At 34.7% G+C, this 19,054-nt stretch overlaps 1 protein-coding gene and 1 long non-coding RNA gene across 2 annotated transcripts; one reads left to right on the top strand and one right to left on the bottom strand.

Moving 5' to 3' along the window:
• The first annotated feature begins 6,419 nt into the window (after positions 1-6,419).
• LOC141637009 (protein FAR1-RELATED SEQUENCE 5-like) lies at positions 6,420-7,773 on the top strand. The gene is made up of 4 exons (XM_074446763.1): positions 6,420-6,995; positions 7,125-7,150; positions 7,197-7,662; positions 7,762-7,773. The coding sequence occupies exons 1-4, from the start codon at positions 6,420-6,422 to the stop codon at positions 7,771-7,773; spliced, it is 1,080 nt and encodes a 359-aa protein (XP_074302864.1).
• A 7,837-nt stretch (positions 7,774-15,610) lies between these two features.
• LOC141628758 (uncharacterized) lies at positions 15,611-17,584 on the bottom strand. The gene is made up of 3 exons (XR_012537187.1): positions 17,478-17,584; positions 17,270-17,379; positions 15,611-15,746 (listed from the first exon to the last, which is right to left on the bottom strand). It is a non-coding gene; the product is annotated as an uncharacterized LOC141628758 (long non-coding RNA).
• Between the last annotated feature and the right edge of the window lie 1,470 nt (positions 17,585-19,054).

Here is a 19,054-nt window from a genome sequence, read left to right as displayed (position 1 = left end):
GAAAACAATAATAACAAAAATCGTTGCAAAACACTAACAAACGTAGCAATATTCGTGACAAAATACTAATAAACAGTGGCAAACGTTTAGGAAATTGTGGTTATATATATAACAATTAGTATCAAAATTAAATCGAAAGTTTGAGCATAATTTGGGTTGAGCACAATGTGACAATGGGAGATGTTCATAATTGTCAAAAATTATCAAAAATAAAATAAAATCCAAAGCTTAAATGCTTAATCATATAAATGTTCTACTAAAATTCATTGAAATAATAAGCTAAATTATCAAAATATAATATTCCAAAAAAAGTGAATTAACGGGTTTTAGATATATGAAATCTATTACCTAACGGCCAACCTACATATAGACTTGTCTAGATGAATATTTTTATACACATGATTCGTCTTTTATACCACAAACATATTTTCCCAAAATGGAAACAAGACAAATAGTATACTCGCCTTGTTGATGAATAGGTGGATCTAATATGTCTATGCCGTGGAGCGTAGTATCATCCCAAGATCCAATGACTGCGAATTTTCTATCAACCACCTTTGGTTTCGTCGCCATTCCAAAGCCTAAAGTTTACTAACAAACAACAATTACACTCAATAAAACACAAAAACATAATGTTACTAGCTACGTAGCTACAATTATCTAAGTTTTAATTGTTTTTCTACAAAATGTAACGTTTGGGTTTAAGAAAAACCCACAAAAGTATTGAAAAATAGGCTTGCTAAAAAGTTGTGGGTTTGATAAAACTCACATAAATAATTTATTAATCCTAACCTTGACTTGACGATGCCAGACGATTTCATCGCCGTTGGGTTTGTAATATTAGAACATTTATGATAGATCTACATTTGTTTGTTCTTAAACCCATAAAAACAAAACAAAAAACAAGTAGCTAAATACATTGAGAAAAAAAGTTTGTTTGCTTAAAATTATTGCGGGTTTTGGTAAAACCCACATAAATAATCTAGTAACCTTAAAATTCGTAAACCCGCAAAAAAAAATCGGCAAACATTAAATAAAACAGTAAAGGAAAAGGTGATATACTGTTGTATAAAGAAGAAGCTTGAAGTAGTAGAAATGGTATGAAGGTGAAGGAGGATGGATGGAATTGTATAAAGTGGGTTTGCTAAAGTATGATTTAAGAAAAAATTAAGGTGAAGGAGGATGGAGTTGTATGACGTGGGTTTTTGAAAGAGTATTGTTGTTGTGCACAGATGCGTCAGGGGCAGATGACAAAGAAGAAAACAAAAAAGGTTTTGATTCAACTCTAGTCTCAACTCTCTCTAGGTTTTATTTTGTGTAAGGAGCTGGAGATGTTTTTATGGGAAATGGTGTGTGTATTGTGTAGGAAGGAATAAGAGACGAGCTTAATTATATATACTCCTCTTATTGGGTGTACTCCCTCCGTCCCTTTTGTATATGTTTATTTACATTTATGTCCCTCAAAAATATCAAGAAGAGGAAAGGTGTCACAAATTTAAGTTGATAACCAAATTACCCTTAAAAAATAATACTCTGTATTCGATATAAAAAGTTAATAACTATATAAATGAGATATTCAAAAATATAATAATTAATATAAAGTATCGGTCTTAACTCTTAAAACGGCCAAATACCATCACACGGTCCTAATATATACAAAATATTTGGCATTTCCTAGGCAAGTTCTCATGTGATTTTGTATGTATTTCACCCGTCTTAAATAATACTGTATTTTCTAGAAAAAAAATACAATAGATAAACAAATGATCGAGATGGAGGGTGTTTTGACTTTCACTTATGTTTTTGCTCAAATTCCCCGTCCCCGTTCACTTCAATTCTTGTCAATAAAAGATTTTGAGAGAGATGTTTCTCTCTAATTTCTTTTGTTTTTTTTATATATCGAGGTATTTTTCATTGAGGTTTTAAATGGGAACTTATTTTAAAAATTGGTTTAGCTAAACACATTAGACGTAAGATCATCAGTAATGTCTCGTCATTCGGTTCCAAGCAAAACATACAATATCATCCATAACAAACCTAAAAGAAAAAAAAAACATTTAAAAAAAGGGTAAAAATTGATACACAATAATCTTAAAGTGGTGCGAAATTTAGACTAAAAAACTTAATTTGTTAGAACTCCTCTCTATTTCAGTAAATAATTTACATTCACTTTATTTTATGAGGCGAAATAAAACAAATGTAAATTATTAACCGGGATGAATGGAATATTCTGTATTAAAGAATTAAAGAAAGTTGAAGTGAGGGGAAGATAATACGGGAATATTATTGAGCTAAAATGGTGGAGTTTGTGATAGAGCCATGCAGTATGTAGTGTTGCACCAAAAATGCAAGTGTCAGGTTTGCAAAGAAAACACTCTTTCTATTGATGACTTGCAGCCTTGCAGGTTTATGTTGGAGCCAATGAGATTGAGGATATCTTTAAGGGAGTGTACTTGTCTAAAATGTAGAACATGTCAAATAATGAGAAAAATAAAATTTAAAGAAAGTTTATTTTATTTATTTATCAAGTGTAGTTATTTGAGTCATTTTAATTATAAAATGAATATGTTTCTGTTAAAAGAGAATACTGAATTATTTGATATTTCTGACATTAGTTTTTTTTTCAATATTTTCCTTTTTGTTCAGTATTGGAATTCAATGGAGAGTGGAAACAATTTATATGTACTTTTCGTTATATTGAAACTTATTACAAAATTAGGTTTAACTTTAAAATTTGTTACCTTATTCAAAAAAACTTTGTAAAAACGATCTCTCAATAAATTATCGTGAGACGGTCTACCATTTTATCGGATCCCTTTAGGCATTTTTCGAACCCCTTTTATTATTGATTGCAACTCAAAAGTCTCTTTCATTTGGTATGTGTACTAAAACAATACCTATTTGTTCATATATTGTAACTATTTTTATTAATATTTCATTTTATACTCTTAGGGCCGGTCATTTGTTTGCATTTATTAGTTTTGTCACAAAGATCAAGAAATGAGGAGGAGCTTATAATTATTACATAATAAGTGGAACAAATTGAGTATAGAGTACCCAATTATTCATCAAAGATATTTCTAAAATAAAAAGACAAACGATTAACTGAGATACTCAAAATAAAACAGGCAAACAAATAATTATAATAAAGGTATTCCACATAATGAAACTTCGATGACCTAATTACATATAAAAGAATACATGCACATTAAGCAAAAATCAATTGTTCTATGTCGATCGCCAAGGATGAGTACTATTTGAAAATTTATTTAAACGCAAATTCTTATTTTAGATGGGCTATTTTCGCCTGAAATAAGACGGACCAAATATAACCATTTGACGATAGAATGTTATAATCATTTTCAGGGTAAAAAGTGACAAATTGTCATTAAATAGTTATATTCTATTAAAAAATAGTGATATTTTTTTGGTTTGAAAATAAAACTGTCTGAAGCAAGACTGATTGTTCTTTAAAATAACTTTGAGTTATTACAATTGAATAACGAACCTGGGATTTTGGGGAGTTGACACGAAGCAGCAATCAATAATGCAAGATGGCCGGAATTTTACATCCTTACTAGTCCAATTAAGACACGGACTAGAATTAAAAGATTAATCTAAGTTTAGTATTTTTCTTGCCTTTTAAGCTGGTAACAGATAATTTTTTATTCAGGAAACTGATAATAAATAATTTAATTTTCTCTCCGTGTTCTGGTTATTTATTCATCATTCCCACTTTAAGGTGTTGGTATTTTAATCATCCATACTTATAATGATTCACTTGTCATTCAATAACACTAACCACAAGTGATCTCTTTCATTTCCTTAATAATTGTGCATAATTCAAAGATAAATAAATGACCGAGACGAAAAGAGTATATTTTAGCTGTAATAACACTCTAAGTCTCTAGTTAGAACTTTTTAATTTGAATAAATAATCAAGTTGAGATCTGTATTGGAAGATTATCTAAAATTGCTTTTGACTTGAGTTATTTTGGCATTTGCCAGACAAATTCACATGTGATTTTGTATGTATTTGATACGTCTTACGGTTTAAGGCGAATACATCCGTATTAAATAAAAATTTGTGAAAATAAAATAGGTAAATAAATGATCATGTGTGAGTTTTTTCCATCTTCATTTCCTCACCAACAACCGTTAGGCGTTAGATCGTTTTGGGAAAAATTCTAGGCTATTAAGATAATGGAAGGAAATGAAGATGAAAAAAAATGGAGACATTGGAGAAGATCTCAATTGAAAAAAAAGATACTCCACTAAAGTTGAAGTGAGGGGAAGATAATACATTGAGCTAAAAATGGTAAGATGTGGTGTTTGTAATAAGAGCAATGCAGGTATGTAGTGTTGTGCACAAAACTGCAAGTGTGTCAGGAAAATTTGCAGAGAAAAAATGGGCTACTTTCTATTGACTTGCAGGTCTATTTTCTGTGACCAATGAGACCTCTTTACTAACGGAATATTATAGAGTTTCCCTGATTTGTGTTGCACAGATGGTAGTTCAAGGAGGCACTCCCTCCATTCTCATTAAGCCGGACAGTGATAGGGCGTTACCGGGTGACACCCAAATTAGGTGCCACCCTCTCACATGCATTTTTAATTGAAGGGGTCCCCACTCACCCCTTGTGAGAGGGTGGTGCTCAAATTAGGTGTCACCCGGTGACGCCCTTTTATTTTCCTTCCCATTAAATAGTCAAAGATGCTAGGAATACACGGCGTGTACCAGGCCTTGGTACACGGGCCAATCAGCGCTCGCCACGTGTAAAGGTGAGTCAAAGATTCTTTTTTTGTTTGGAGGGAAAAATGGGAGGGATTTTTTCGGTTTTGGCGGGAGTAGTATTGGGAATAACCCCAATATTAATTAACACTTATTTTAATCTAATCTCCATAATTAAAAACACTTATTTTAATATAATCTTTTTAATTAACACTTTATCTCTCTTATTATTTTCATTACTTAAACAACTGTAAAATTAAATACAGTAACTTATACTAGAACAAAAAAAAATACAGTGATTAATATTGTAAAATTAAAATTTTCGAAACCTTATTTTTTAATACTCGTTCAACATCTACACCAAAAAAAAAAAAAAAAAAAAAACTCGTTCAACATTTGATTAAATGGCGCTTGATTTTGATCTCAATAACTTGTATGAAGAAGGTGAATGTTCACGAGCAGCAGAAACAAAAGGCAACGGTGAAGCAGAATATAATGGCGATGTTGATTTAATGAAAGAGTATGTCCAGTTGTATGGCGACGGTCCAGTGGATGATGATGACACCGTCGTTACTACTGCTGAGAACGACAACATTGTTGAACCTGTTGTAGGTTTGGCTTACAAGTCATCTGAAGTACTCGCAGCTTTCGCCCATTCATACGCATATAAGAAGGGGTTTTCATAGTACATTCGCACTAATAAACTCTTTAAAAAGTACAAGGAAGACGGTGTTTCAAAAAAAGGTTCCTTTAAGAATGAACCGCGGTATCATATGTATGAAAGATTAAGGCTTTGTTGTGGTCATGCTGCTAAAAACACGGATGCCTGCAATGTTTACATTGAGTCCCGTTATTTCGACGATGAAGACGTAGTGAAGATAACGCAATGCCATTTAGAGCACAACCATGAGATGGATCCTAAGAAAAGCCGGTTATTTGTTGGGTTTAGACATATAAATGACTACTTCAAAAAGAGGATGATGATCAATGATGCTGCTGGTATTTCAATATTAAATAATTACAAGTCGTTGGTCTTGGAGGGGGGAGGTCATGAGAACCTTGGCTTTAAGTTTAGTGATAGTCGAAACGTCATCAATCAAGAACGAAGACGTAGCGTCATAGATGGCGATACTAAAGAATTGAAGGCATATTTTGAGAAGATGAAAGAGGAGGATCCTAATTATTTCTATGCAATTGAGCTCGATGATTTTCGGGCTCCAATGAATGTTTTTTGGTGTGATTCACGCTGCCGAGCTATGTTTAAAGCGTACGGCGACGCTGTGACGTACGATACAACTTTCTTGACGAATATGTAAGGTTTTATATCTCAATTTATCTGTGTTAAAATGTTATTTTGATTAATCGTATTTGTTTGTTTGGTTATGTAAGAGTAGGAGTGTTTTACCGTGCTTCAAGAATTCATAAAATTAAAATTTAAATTACCAATTTAATTGTACTATAGAAATTATTCTGATTAGTGATTTTATTTGTTTGGTTATGTAAGTATCAGCTTTGTAGTATATCATTAATCTGATAGAATAAATCATGGTGTTACAGGTATCGCATGCCTTTTTCCCCTTTCATAGGGGTGAATCAACATGGGAATTCAATTGTTTTTGCTTGTGCTTTGGTTACGCGCGATTATGAAGAAAGTTTTGAGTGAGTTTTTGCCAAGTTTTTAGAATGTATGGGTAAAGCTCCATCAGTTATATTGACAGACCAGGAAAGAGCAATTGGTAATGCAATTAAAAAAATCTTCCCCAACACTCACCACAGGCTCTGCCTTTGGCACATATTGAAAAATGCTGGTAAAAATCTGGGAAAACATCCACTTTGGAACGATATCTCAAGTGACCTTAATTTAGCAGTTCACGACAGTTTGGAGGTGCATGATTTTGAGATAGCATGGAAGGAAATGGTTCGTAAATATGGTATTGAAAAATGTTCGTGGGTGAAGGAGTCGTATTTGATCAGGGAGAGTTGGGTCCCCGCATATTGGCGTGGGATATTTTGTGCTGGGATGTCGTCGACGCAGAGAAGTGAGCAACAAAACCGGTATTTCAAAAGTTATGTCAATGGGAGGACTACTTTAAGTCAGTTTGCAAAGAAAATTGAGGAAGCCTTGAAATTGAAAGTGGAGGAGGAGACCGCGAACAATCACGATTGCACAGAGAAACCGTATAAGATTGAGTGCAACTTACTTGTTGAGCAGGTTTTCCATAAATTGTATACTAAGAAGATATATAAGTTGGTACGTGACGAGGTAATTGGGTTAATTTATACCAACGCTGATCCGCCAAGAAGACTTGGGCATAGTGTGACATTTAACGTTGAAGATAAAAAAAGTGGCGCCATTTGGTAAGTGTAAGAACTATTGGGTTGATATTGACAGAAGTGTGGGACTGCTCAAGTGCTCATGTAAGTTATTTGAGTTCAAGGGTATACTGTGTCGACATATTATTAGATGCATGGTTATCGAAGATGTGAAGGTGATCCCGGAGAAGTATATACTTGATCGATGGCGAAAGGACTTGGTTAGAGAATACGAGACAATCAAAACTGGGTACTATAATCCGGAAGCCTCAGCTCGTGCGAAGAAATCGTTGGAGGTGACTATAAGGAACCACTACATTTCCACACTAGCGCTTCGAGACGATGAAACGTATGCAACATATGATAGATTGACTTCTGAATTAATTAAGGAGTTGGAGGGGATTGTTGGTGTTGAAACTATAGACGCCTATGTCCCTGGCGGTGTTTCTTCTAGGGTATGGGGTCATAGAAGGCTACAGCCTAAGGAATGCAATATTAGATATATGAAGAGGAAGGCAGCACAGAGGGAAGGTGGTCTGCAGGACCCTGTTGACAGAAGAAGATCTGGGAGGGTACCAAAAGGCAATAGAACTCCCGATGCTAGAAAGAATAAGAAGGTGAGTAATATAGTAATTGTTATTCATTGTTGTACTAAATTCTGTACTCGGCGTTTTTGCATAACTCTCTAAATAACGTCATAATTTTTTTAATTGCAGAAAAAAAACTAATGTTCCAAACCCATTCACCGCTAATGAGAGCAATCATTTAAATACTGCATGTAGCGAGTTTGGTGCATCGCAATCTACTCCTACAAGACAGTTTGGTGCATCGCAATGTACCCCTACGAGGAGCCAGTTTGGTTCGTCGCAATGTACCCCTATGCGGAGCCTGTTTGGTGCGTCACAATGTACCCCTACGCGGAGCCAGTTTGATACGTCGCAATCAACTCCTACAAGGAGCGTATTTGGTGCATCGCAATTACGCTCACCTTATTCTACCCCTAGCAGAAGCACATTTGGTGCATCACAGCCTACTTCTTCTTTGCATGCGATGGAAGGAGATGTTAATCGATCGATGTATGAGTCATCTTACGAATTTTACCGTTTGTATGTTTGTCATGTAAATTGCATATGAATGAAATTGCATTTTGCATAATGAAGACAATCATCTACTTAATTAAGTCTAATTATATTATATTATACGTATAATATACATGCCATAATTTGACCAAGTTTAATTTGACATACCATAAGTTTAATTACAGAAACCATGAGTTTATAATTACAAATTTACATACCAATTTAAACTTAGAGCCCTAAAAGATCAACTTAAAAGTAAATAAAGTCATGGACAATATCGCCTCTTATAATCTTCGTCGTAGAAGAGGTTCTCAGTACGCACTTGGTCTTCAATACGTTCAATGGTCGGGCCTGAGTGGAACCACCAGGTATACCATCCCCTTGTTGCCTTGCTCACATAACGTTTCCACCAGCCGCACCTGGGTATTATATAACCCACCATCAAGTCCTCATTAGAACCCACTTCGTAAGCGGATGATCTCTCATCTGTCCCTTTGAGGATGACCTTTCCTTTTGGATACGCAATTGAATTTGGAACATTCCTAACCCTTCTAAGAAATCTTTCTTCCTCTAATTTTGTTATTTCTGCCTCCCAAGGACAATCCGGATTTGAAACCGCTTGTCTTTTATTTGGATGTTGAAACTTCCACCAGTAAGGGTCGCACTTCCGTTTTCTGTACATATCCATAAGCTCTTCGAAAGATTCCAGTAAGATCTGTACATGCATAAAGATTAACGAGATACATAATGTTACTCAAAACTCACTACATTATAAAGGAACATGCATATAATAAATTTAATTTAATTTAACCCATGAACAATATGTAGGATTAAGAACAGACATGCATGTTTTGGGGCTTCCCTTTCATATAATCACAATCATCAATCCTTTAAACCTTAAACCTCAATATATGTAGTATTTGGGGATTTTATATTTGGGGATTACATATCATATAATCAGAATCATCAAGACATCAATATATGAAGAACAAGCATGCATCTTGGACTGACTAAGCAACAATAATCATTTAAACTTGTACAGAGTATAAATTTAGGGCAAAATTTGTATACAAAGAACAATATTCCATCAAGTATTCATCTTCTACTGACTAAGAACAATAATCCTTTAACATATAACATACATACTTGTTAAATTATTAAATAAATATATTTTAAGTTTAAATGTGAGATCAAACCTTGTTAATAATGATGAAGAAGTAGGCGTGATGTAGACGTTATCAGACGGTATGTCTCTTCAACTTCTCAAACAGTCTGCGCAGTCAGTTTATATGGGGAAGTGGAAAAAGAAATGAATGGGTGCCAATTTGTTGTCTAATATTAAAATAAAAGATTTGTAATTTTTTTTTTATTCAGTACAATATCAACATGATTATAGGATTATACTGTAGTTTATAGACCTATGTAGAAGATATAGGCAGCAAATAAAAAAAAAAGATAAGATCTTAACAATATTGCGTTATTTTAATAGCTTGATACGGATATTATAATATTTCACTATGTGATATGATGATCTAACAACGAACGAAACTTACTTAGATAAACATAAACATTATATATTAATATATTTTCTTCCATAAAATGATCTAAAAACGAACGAAACTTACTTAGATAAACATAAACATTATATATTAATATATTTTATTATTCCATAAAATAAAAAACAAACAAGACTTTTCCTTATTGAATATCGTCCATTTTGATGGACAATATGGCCGTTTTAGCCAAGTAGTAATTGAGATATTATACTTGTTCGTTTCAGCACGGCCACCTTTCTTATAGTACCAACTGCCCCATGCTCTGCAAACCAGGGCAGCATTCATCCTAGTTTCCATATCGCATCTTGGCACGATGTAGGACATGATAAGGTCCTTGCACGAACCAACTCTGAATGCCGGTGATGTCTTGTTGTATCCCTTGACCTTATAGTTCTTTGGTGTATAGAGAAAGCCTGGTTCCCACCACATCTTCCTTCTTTTGTATGGGTGAACACCTTCCATTTAGGTTTTATAGGGTTTTTGGGTTGTGTTGATGGAATGGTTGACAGAGAAAAAAATCTATGGGGACATATATATATATATATATATATATATATATATATATATAGGAGATGGAGATGGCGTCTTTTCATTTTTATACTCCATATTCAATGGTCAGTTTTACGTATATTGTATAGGTTCAATATACATACGACGTTTTTACATTGAACCTATACTCCATATTCAATGGTAATTAATTTGAAGATGTGTGCGAAAAGGTCCATTTACTACGTTGTCTCACGTGGAAATGCAATTCGTTAATTTAAAGTGTATACAAATAAATTTACATAAAATTAAACAAGTCATGTTCTTAATAGACTTCCCCGATCAGTTTCTTAATGATGTAACTGCTCCCGTTATTTTGGTGACCCAACATAAATCCTAACGCTAACTTACGGCACATTTTACCGTCTTTCTCAAGTTCTGCTAGGTTTCCATCAGATGGATATAGTAACTTAAGAAAACGGTGCATGACGTAAGTTGCTGAATCCCCCTCGATTGCCACTCCTTTCTTCTCCTTCAGTTGCCATTTACTGCACTTGAGCGAAATCCCACCGGCCAAACTTGTTGCTTTGTCCAACGTCCTTTTCTGCAAAAACATATAGAAAATTCCATCTATTAACGTTGTGCTATTTATGCTTTAGTAGCACATAACATACACAGGAATCATATTAAACGAAGAAACCGGCTTTTTACGAAACGTTATTAGGACATTAATAACGCTTGATTACCACAGCTTCATGAATATTCGTGATGTCAACTGAATCATCGGTTGTCTTGTAAAGGCGTACTGACTTTTTACACTTGTTCACCAAATACAACATCCAGGGGCCATCAAGAAATACAGGTACATGGAACTAGTCAATAAACATGGAAGGTTCAGGCACAAATTAAAACAAATACGAGTGAGGCACCGATAAAACCATTATTCATGCAAATTTATGCAGAAAAGGCACTTACATGGGTTGTCTCACTTAGTTTAAACCCCTTACTTATATCTTTTTATTAGGGTGGCCATATTCGGCATGAACTTATGACAGCCTCTAGCCTTGACAACCAGATCAACCATCTCCCCCTACATAAATTGAAGAAAGATGTAGTTCTAAGATTGTACATTACAAAGTTAGTTGAATATGTCTCACAATTTACCATAAGTTTTGGACAAAGTATGTAGTGTTGAGTGTCAATCGGATCTTCCATAAATAAAGTATAATTGATTACCCTTGCCAAAGCCTTCATTACCTAGGGTAAAAAATTAATCAAATTCTGATTTAGTAAAAAATAAACAATCAGTTAATGTAATTAAGATGGAAACCTTTTTCAACAACCTCTACACCAATTGGTTCTTCTCCAAGAATAGTATGACGAACACGACTGACCGACAATTCAACTTCTCCGTCATTGAAAATTGAATCGTCTTTGCACCTAAACAATAACAATATGGACGATAGCAACGTACACAAACTGTGCAAATATGAAAGCAACTACAGAATCCTAACAATTCCCATGCACTAACCCATATGCAGCTTTGGCAGGATGTAGAACTATACGGCATAGAAGTTTTTCAACCCTTCCATTGATAAATGTATTTTGGTCTGCATCGTCAACACTACAGTTATTTGTTTCCTTTTCTGTGACCTTTTTAACTCGCTTACGTCCTACCGTTGCCGGCTTTACCTTCACCTTCTTCAAATTCACATCAGCAGCCATTTCCTTAGTCACCGAGCACCCTTTACCTTCAAGCCACTTTTGGTCTACAATAGCGTGGACCTATTGGGTAAGGTTGGCCATAAACGACATTCCGAACAACATCAGACCTTCCAAACTGATCCTCTGAATCACCTACCCTATCAGCAGCTATTGTCTTTTGAATATCAGAGTATTGCCATGCACCCAATCTTGGCTCATCAACTTTCCACCTAAGGCCCTTACCTTCAAAGTTCAACCTATCAAGATAGATAATCTGCAAGTACAACACGTGACAGAGACAATGCACAATTATGGAGTGTAACTTTCAGGCAAAATTAACAACCATATCTGAAGCAATTCACATATAATGAGGAATCACTTACCATCAAGACTAATGCACAGCCTGAAATACCATCACATGTACCTTCACCAGTATATTTCACCATCCACTGTAAAATGAACTTAGACCAATTCCATTTCCAACTTTCAGAAACATAATCATAAACAACCGCTCGTAGCAGCTCTGGACTTGCGTAGTTGCTCTTCGTAGTACAGAGAAGGACACCTAATACATAAAAAATGAAATGCCGCAAGAAAAGTACTCTACTTTTGACCTCAGATATACATGCATTGTAGATGAAGTTGTAGGGGACACCACCATAACATTCATAGTGTTTCTTCAATTCCATAAACTCTACACGCCTTGAAGACGTTTCTTCAAAGTCGAAGGCGTCATCACCATATGGTAAACCAAGCACCCACCCAATCATTTCCTCATCAACTTTAACAATATAATCATCCCAAATTTTCAGTTCACAGGATCTAGAGTATAACACCCTTAAAATTAGCGATAAATAAAGGCGTAAATTCTACGTAAAAACTGACAGGATATGTTTGTAATTGGTTCAACTAGATAAAACCTGTAATTTCAAAAAATTTCCTAAACCATTCACAAACATTTCCAGAAGGAGAGTGTCATAACCTGCAATTTCTAACAAACTAATTTACATACATAACTAAAGACGCGGGAATATAGTAATACAAACGAAAATAGAAGAGGGAGACATATGTCCCTTCAAAATATATACAAAACCAAAAGTCTAAAGGTTTACTATAAAAATAGCCAAAACTAGGTCCAAGGTTCTCTTGTTCACTAGCTCGTCCGTGAACCCCAACTAAGTATCAAGTACCTGTCAATCGCATTTTATACAAACACGAAAGCCACAATTCAGTGGGGAGTAACTTCGAGTCCTCCCACCCACGAAACGTCATATTTAATGTAACATGTAATGTAACATGTAAACAACATGATAATTAATCTAATTCCCAAGTATTCTATCATATGAATACTAAACTGACCAATTTAAACTATCATGTGAAACATATAACAAGTAATAATCCAAACTTTATCAACTGTAACCGGCTTACATCTCACCTATTACAATTCATAAAATTACCATACAAGAAAGGGCAATATATCAAAGACAGGCATAAGTTCTTAGCACCGTCAATAGTCACTCTGTAACTCGAGTCTATACCACGAGGTAGGGAAGGTAATCGAACCGGTATCTTGGCTCAGCGGTTAATATTAATAAAACATGGCCAAGACACAACACAACCCTAGCCTAAAATCTGCGCAGACCTAGATATGCAGATACACACCACCGCACCCAAGACCCACAATTTTTCTAAAACAAAGTGAGTACCCTAAGGAGTCCACCAAAGGGTTGGCTAGTACTTAAGCTGACCACTTACTATCAAAATAAGTAACGAGGTCATGCCCCAACTTGGATATAAATCCACTAGTCAAGAACACAAAGGCTATTAAGCAGTGAACATATACTCGTCAGAGACTATAAAGACCTATCTATGACAAACACAACAACCTGCAAGAAAGTATTTAATACCAACACCATTTCTAGCAATATTAACAATATTAAAGGCTTCAGGGAATCTAGGGCCGTTTCTACAATATAAGAAGCTATTAAATTCAACCAACTATACATGTGAACTTAAAAACTTGATAAATGGCCCAAAACAAGAAAAAGGCCGATTATCCAATTCATATAAAATTTCATCCAACCGAATTTTTACCCGCAACCCCAGTCCTGCGACAGGTACGGGTTAAATTGCGGCTGACCAATCACTCAATTAACTGACATCGAATCGACAAAGGGACTAAGGCTCGATTTTGACAATCATCAAAACATTACACTTATCACTATAAAATTCATTTTGAGCCTATTAATTACAATTTCAATTTATAAACTATCCTAACATGTGATAACTATCAATATAAGCATAATTTTTACCAACCTTATTATCTTTACTACTAACATTATTCATTTCAAAGGTTTAACCATATGTTACTTATTCTAATTATATCATTAATGAACCTAAAATGACGAACAATGCATGGAAAACCGCGAAACAAGCAACGGGCAGCCGTGGGCCTGCCATGGGCCTGCTGCCGCCACCCCCACACCTCCATTTTTTTCCGATTTTGTTCATTTTAACTCGTTTTAAGCATTATTAAATCGTTCCCATATCATTTCCATACTATTATGAGAATTTAATCTAACAAATGGCATGCATGCAACCATTTTATACATGTGAAAATTTACTACTCAACCAAAAATCATAAAAACATACAAAAAGCAAAGAATGTGACGATTATTCGTCGAGTAACTCGAAATATGTTACCTTAAGCTAGAAAATGAGCAATTAGCACCTTAAAAACCAAACCCTAACAAGCAACTAGCCGCTATCTTCGACAATATACGAGTCCCCAAACTCGTCTTCCAATTCTTCACCTAAATAAACAATAAAAACACAACAATAAGTATAAAAACCGAATTTGTGCCAAAATTCGTCTTAAAACAACTTCAAGAAAACTGAAATTAAAATATACCAGGTTATAGATCTCGACGAGAGGATTCCGGAAATATAAATTATGCGAAAATCCGACAAGAAACGAGAAAGTTATGGTGATTTTAGCTTGAAAAGTAAGAAAAATGGTGGTTTTTGGTGATGGAGATGTTAGAGAATGAAGAAGGAAAGGAAAATCAGAAAAAAAAAAAAAGAAAAGGGGAAGGGGGTGCCGCGGGTTAGGGGAGAAAGAGAGGAAAGGTGCGGGTTTAGTCGGGATTTTACGAGTCGGTTTTGGCTCGTTTCGATAAGAATTAAAACCGTTGGTTAAATGCAAATTCCGACAAGACCAAAGTTCTTAAACACGAGATTACAAGAAAATTGAATACTCATACGACCCATTTCCAAAATCGTTTACCCAATTAATAACTAATTGCATTATCAACGTTTCTTGGAGAGCTATCTTGCAAAATAGAACATTGGTTAGAACCTAACAAATAGCAATCACAAACAGACTACCACATAAAAATCCTAACTCTACCCATCCTACCCATCACTCAAGTTTATTATTTAAAGGTCAAGTGATTTTAGGTGGGGTGCACAAACGTGCGTCGGGAGCAAATATGCTCTGATACCAACTGTGACACCCTTAAAATTAACGATAAATAAAGGCGTAAATTCTACGGAAAAACTGACAGGATATGTTTGTAATCGGTTCAACTAGACAAAACCTGTAATTTTTAAAACTTTCCTAAACCAACCACAAACATTTCCAACATTCCCAAGAGGAGGGTGCCAAAACCTGCAATGCTAACGAACTAATTTACATGTCATAGCTAATCTATAAGAAAATATAATGATACAACCCAAAATAGAAAAGGGAGACATATGTCCCTTCAAATTATATACAAAACCAAAAGTTAAAAGGTTTACTATAAGAATAGCCAAACTAGGTCCAAGGTTCCTTATGCTCACTAGCTCGTCTGTGTACCCATCTAAATCTTCAACCTGTCAATCGCATTTTATACAAACACGAAAGCCACAATTCAGTGGGGAGTAACTTCGAGTCCTCCCAGCCACGAAACGTCATATTTAATGTAACATGTAATGAAACATGTAAACAACATGATAAACAATTTAATTATCAAATATTCTAACCTATGACCCCCTAACTGACCAAAATAAACTATCATGTGAAACATATAACAAATTGTAATCCAAACTTTATCAATTGTAACCGGCTTACATCTCACCTATTACAATTCATAAAATCACCATACAAGAAAGGGCAATATATCAAAGACAGGCATAAGTTCTTAGTACCGTCAATAGTCACTCTGTAACTCGAGTCTATACCACGAGGTAGGGAAGGTAATCGAACCGGTATCTTGGCTCAGCGGTTAATATTAATAAAACATGGCCAAGACACAACACAACCCTAGCCTAAAATCTGCGCAGACCTAGACATGCGGATACACACCACCGCACCCAAGACCCACAATTTTTCTAAAACAAAGTGAGTACCCTAAGGAGTCCACCAAAGGGTTGGCTAGTACTTAAGCTGACCACTTACTATCAAAATAAGTAACGAGGTCATGCCCCAACTTGGATATAAATCCACTAGTCAGGAACACAAAGGCTATTAAGCAGTGAACATATACTCGTCAGAGACTATAAAGACCTATCTATGACAAACACAACAACCTGCAAAAAGTATTCAATACCCATTCCAATTCTAGCAATTTTAACAATATTAAAGGTTTCAGGGAATCTAGGGCCGATTCTACAATATAAGAAGCTACTCAAATCAGCTAACTACACATGTGAAATAAAGATATAATAAATGGCCTAAACAAGAAAAAGGCCGATTATCTAATTCATATAAAATTTCATCCAACCGAATTTTTACCCGCAACCTCAGTCCTGCGACAGGTACGGGTTAAATTGCGGTTGACCAATCACTCAATTGACTGACATCGAATCAGTCAAAGGGACTAAGGCTCAGTTTTCGGCACAATCAACAAAACATTACAATTATCACTATAAAATTCATTTCGAGCCTAATCATTACAATTTCATTTTATAAACTATCCTAACATGTGAAAACTATCAATATAAGCATAATTTTTACCATCAACATAATTTTTAACTACTAATATGATTCATTTCCTAAGTTTAACCATATGTCACTTATTCTAATTATATCATTAATGAACCTAAAATGACAAACAAAGCATGGAAAACCGCGAAACAAGTAACGGGCCGACCCGGGCCAGCCGTGGGCCAGCCGGCCTGCTGCCGCCACCCCTACACCTCTTTTTTTTCCATTTTTGTTCATTATAACATCGTCTGAACACTAATTAATCGTTCCCAATACAACAATCTTAACTTAAACTAACAAAAGACATTAATTAAGCATGCATGCATCAAATTTTATCATGTGAAAATTACTACACAAACAAAAATCACAAAACATACAAAAACAACAAAGAATGTGACGATTATTCGTCGAGTAACTCGAAATATGTTACCTTAAGCTAGAAAATGAGCAATTAGCACCTTAAAAACCAAACCCTAACAAGCAACTATCCGCTATCTTCGACAATATACGAGTCCCCAAACTCGTCTTCCAATTCTTCACCTAAATAAACAATAAAAACACAATTATAAGTATAAATACCGAATTTGTGCCAAAATTCGTCTTAAAGCAACTTCAAGAAAACTGAAATTAAATTATACCAGGTTGTAGATCTCGACGAGAGGATTCCGGAAATATAAATTATGCGAAAATCCGACTAGAAATGAAAAAGTTATGGTGATTTTTAGCTTGAAATGTAGAAAAATGGTGTTTTGGGAAATGTTAGAAGGTTGAAGAAGATAAGGAAAATCAGAAAAATGAAGGGGAAGGGGGACGTGCCGCGTGAAAGGGAGAGGAAAGGAGGAAAGATGCGGGTTTAGTCGGGATTTTACGAGTCGGTTTTGGCTCGTTTCGATAATAATTAAAACCGTTTGTCAAACGCAAATTCCGACAAGACCAAAGTTCTTAAACACGAGATTACAAGAAAATTGAATATTCATACGACCCATTTCCAAAACCGTTTACCCAATTTTCAAAAGAGTTGTAATTTTTTTCCCGATATGTCCTTATTTCGAATTGAAAGATTTTACACGGTTTGAACTATTTTTAAACATTTCGAAACTATCAAAATAAATACTTTTCTTCAAAATATAATAAAATTATATTTCTTTGAATTATTATTACTTCAAATACATTAATATCAAATTTTATTTGATTAATAAATTACTTCCGAAATTTATTAACGGTCCTAAATTACGGGGCGTTACAATCACCCCTCCTTTTAAAAAGTTTCGTCCTCGAAACTCAGAAGGAGAAATCATAGTATACAACATCTTAATAATATAGTTATAAGAAAATACAAATATCTTTTCAATGAAACGGTGATACTCTCGTTGATCAGACAAGAACATCCACATTCATATCAAGATATAAAAATATTCCTACACCAATAAATGAGAAAACCCATTATTGGGACGTCTCCAACAACGAGATTTAACACTCATTAATGTTAAAACCATTAAAAATCATAAAAGAATTTTCAAAATTTTAGTTTAAAGTTCTATAATAAGAATAATAATCAAAAGAGCTGTATGAATTTCATGAGGTAAGAATTGAAGTCGAACCTAAATGGGTGTCAAAGATGGAGTTTCATAGGTTACCAACATCAAACTTATGAGAGGAGTATGATGAAGTAAGGAAAAGAGGTATGAGCAGTAACGCTCATAATTAAGGAAGAAGGAAAATCAGACAACAAGGAAATGCCAGACACTTCTTTTATCACAAACTACAACAACACCCAAAACGGTTCCAAAAACTTCCTAACAACAAAACTCATAACCACATCACTCCCAAGGGTTTCCTCAATTGCTTATGTTACCTCATCCTAATCTACTCCCTGAAACAAGGTATTCCACTATAAGCGTGATCTCATCGTTCCAAATCCTCAAACATCCAGAAACAACTTCCACAAGCCTAAGGCCAAAGCTTCCAACAAAGCGATATTCGTATCCAACTAGTGTCAACTATGGTTTTCTCAAAAAGTAAACCTTCAATCAAGAATCCCAATACCAAGCTATAAACTCCAAGAGAAAGTTCCTCAAATATTCCACAAGATTCTCATTTCAAAACAAGGTAGTAACATACCAACCCCAAACTCTGAAAAATCAATAGGATCTCAAGTTTTCTATCCTTTTGCTTATTAAGGATTACCAAAAGCGGATCTACACTCAGCTACAAC

Source organism: Silene latifolia, chromosome 2 (assembly GCF_048544455.1).
Source record: "Silene latifolia isolate original U9 population chromosome 2, ASM4854445v1, whole genome shotgun sequence".
Taxonomy (NCBI): Eukaryota; Viridiplantae; Streptophyta; class Magnoliopsida; order Caryophyllales; family Caryophyllaceae; genus Silene; species Silene latifolia.
Note: the sequence above shows the minus strand (reverse complement) of the source record. Positions and strands in the feature narration are given on the sequence as shown.

What these genes read in the sequence shown, in the direction of transcription:
- LOC141637009 (XM_074446763.1), top strand. Translation starts at nt 6,420, where the DNA reads ATGGGTAAAGCTCCATCAGTTATATTGACAGACCAGGAAAGAGCAATT. An exon ending in ATAAGTTGGTACGTGACGAG is followed by an intron (nt 6,996 to 7,124) that starts GTAATTGGGTTA and finishes TGATATTGACAG; the next exon opens with AAGTGTGGGACTGCTCAAGT. An exon ending in GGGACTGCTCAAGTGCTCAT is followed by an intron (nt 7,151 to 7,196) that starts GTAAGTTATTTG and finishes ACATATTATTAG; the next exon opens with ATGCATGGTTATCGAAGATG.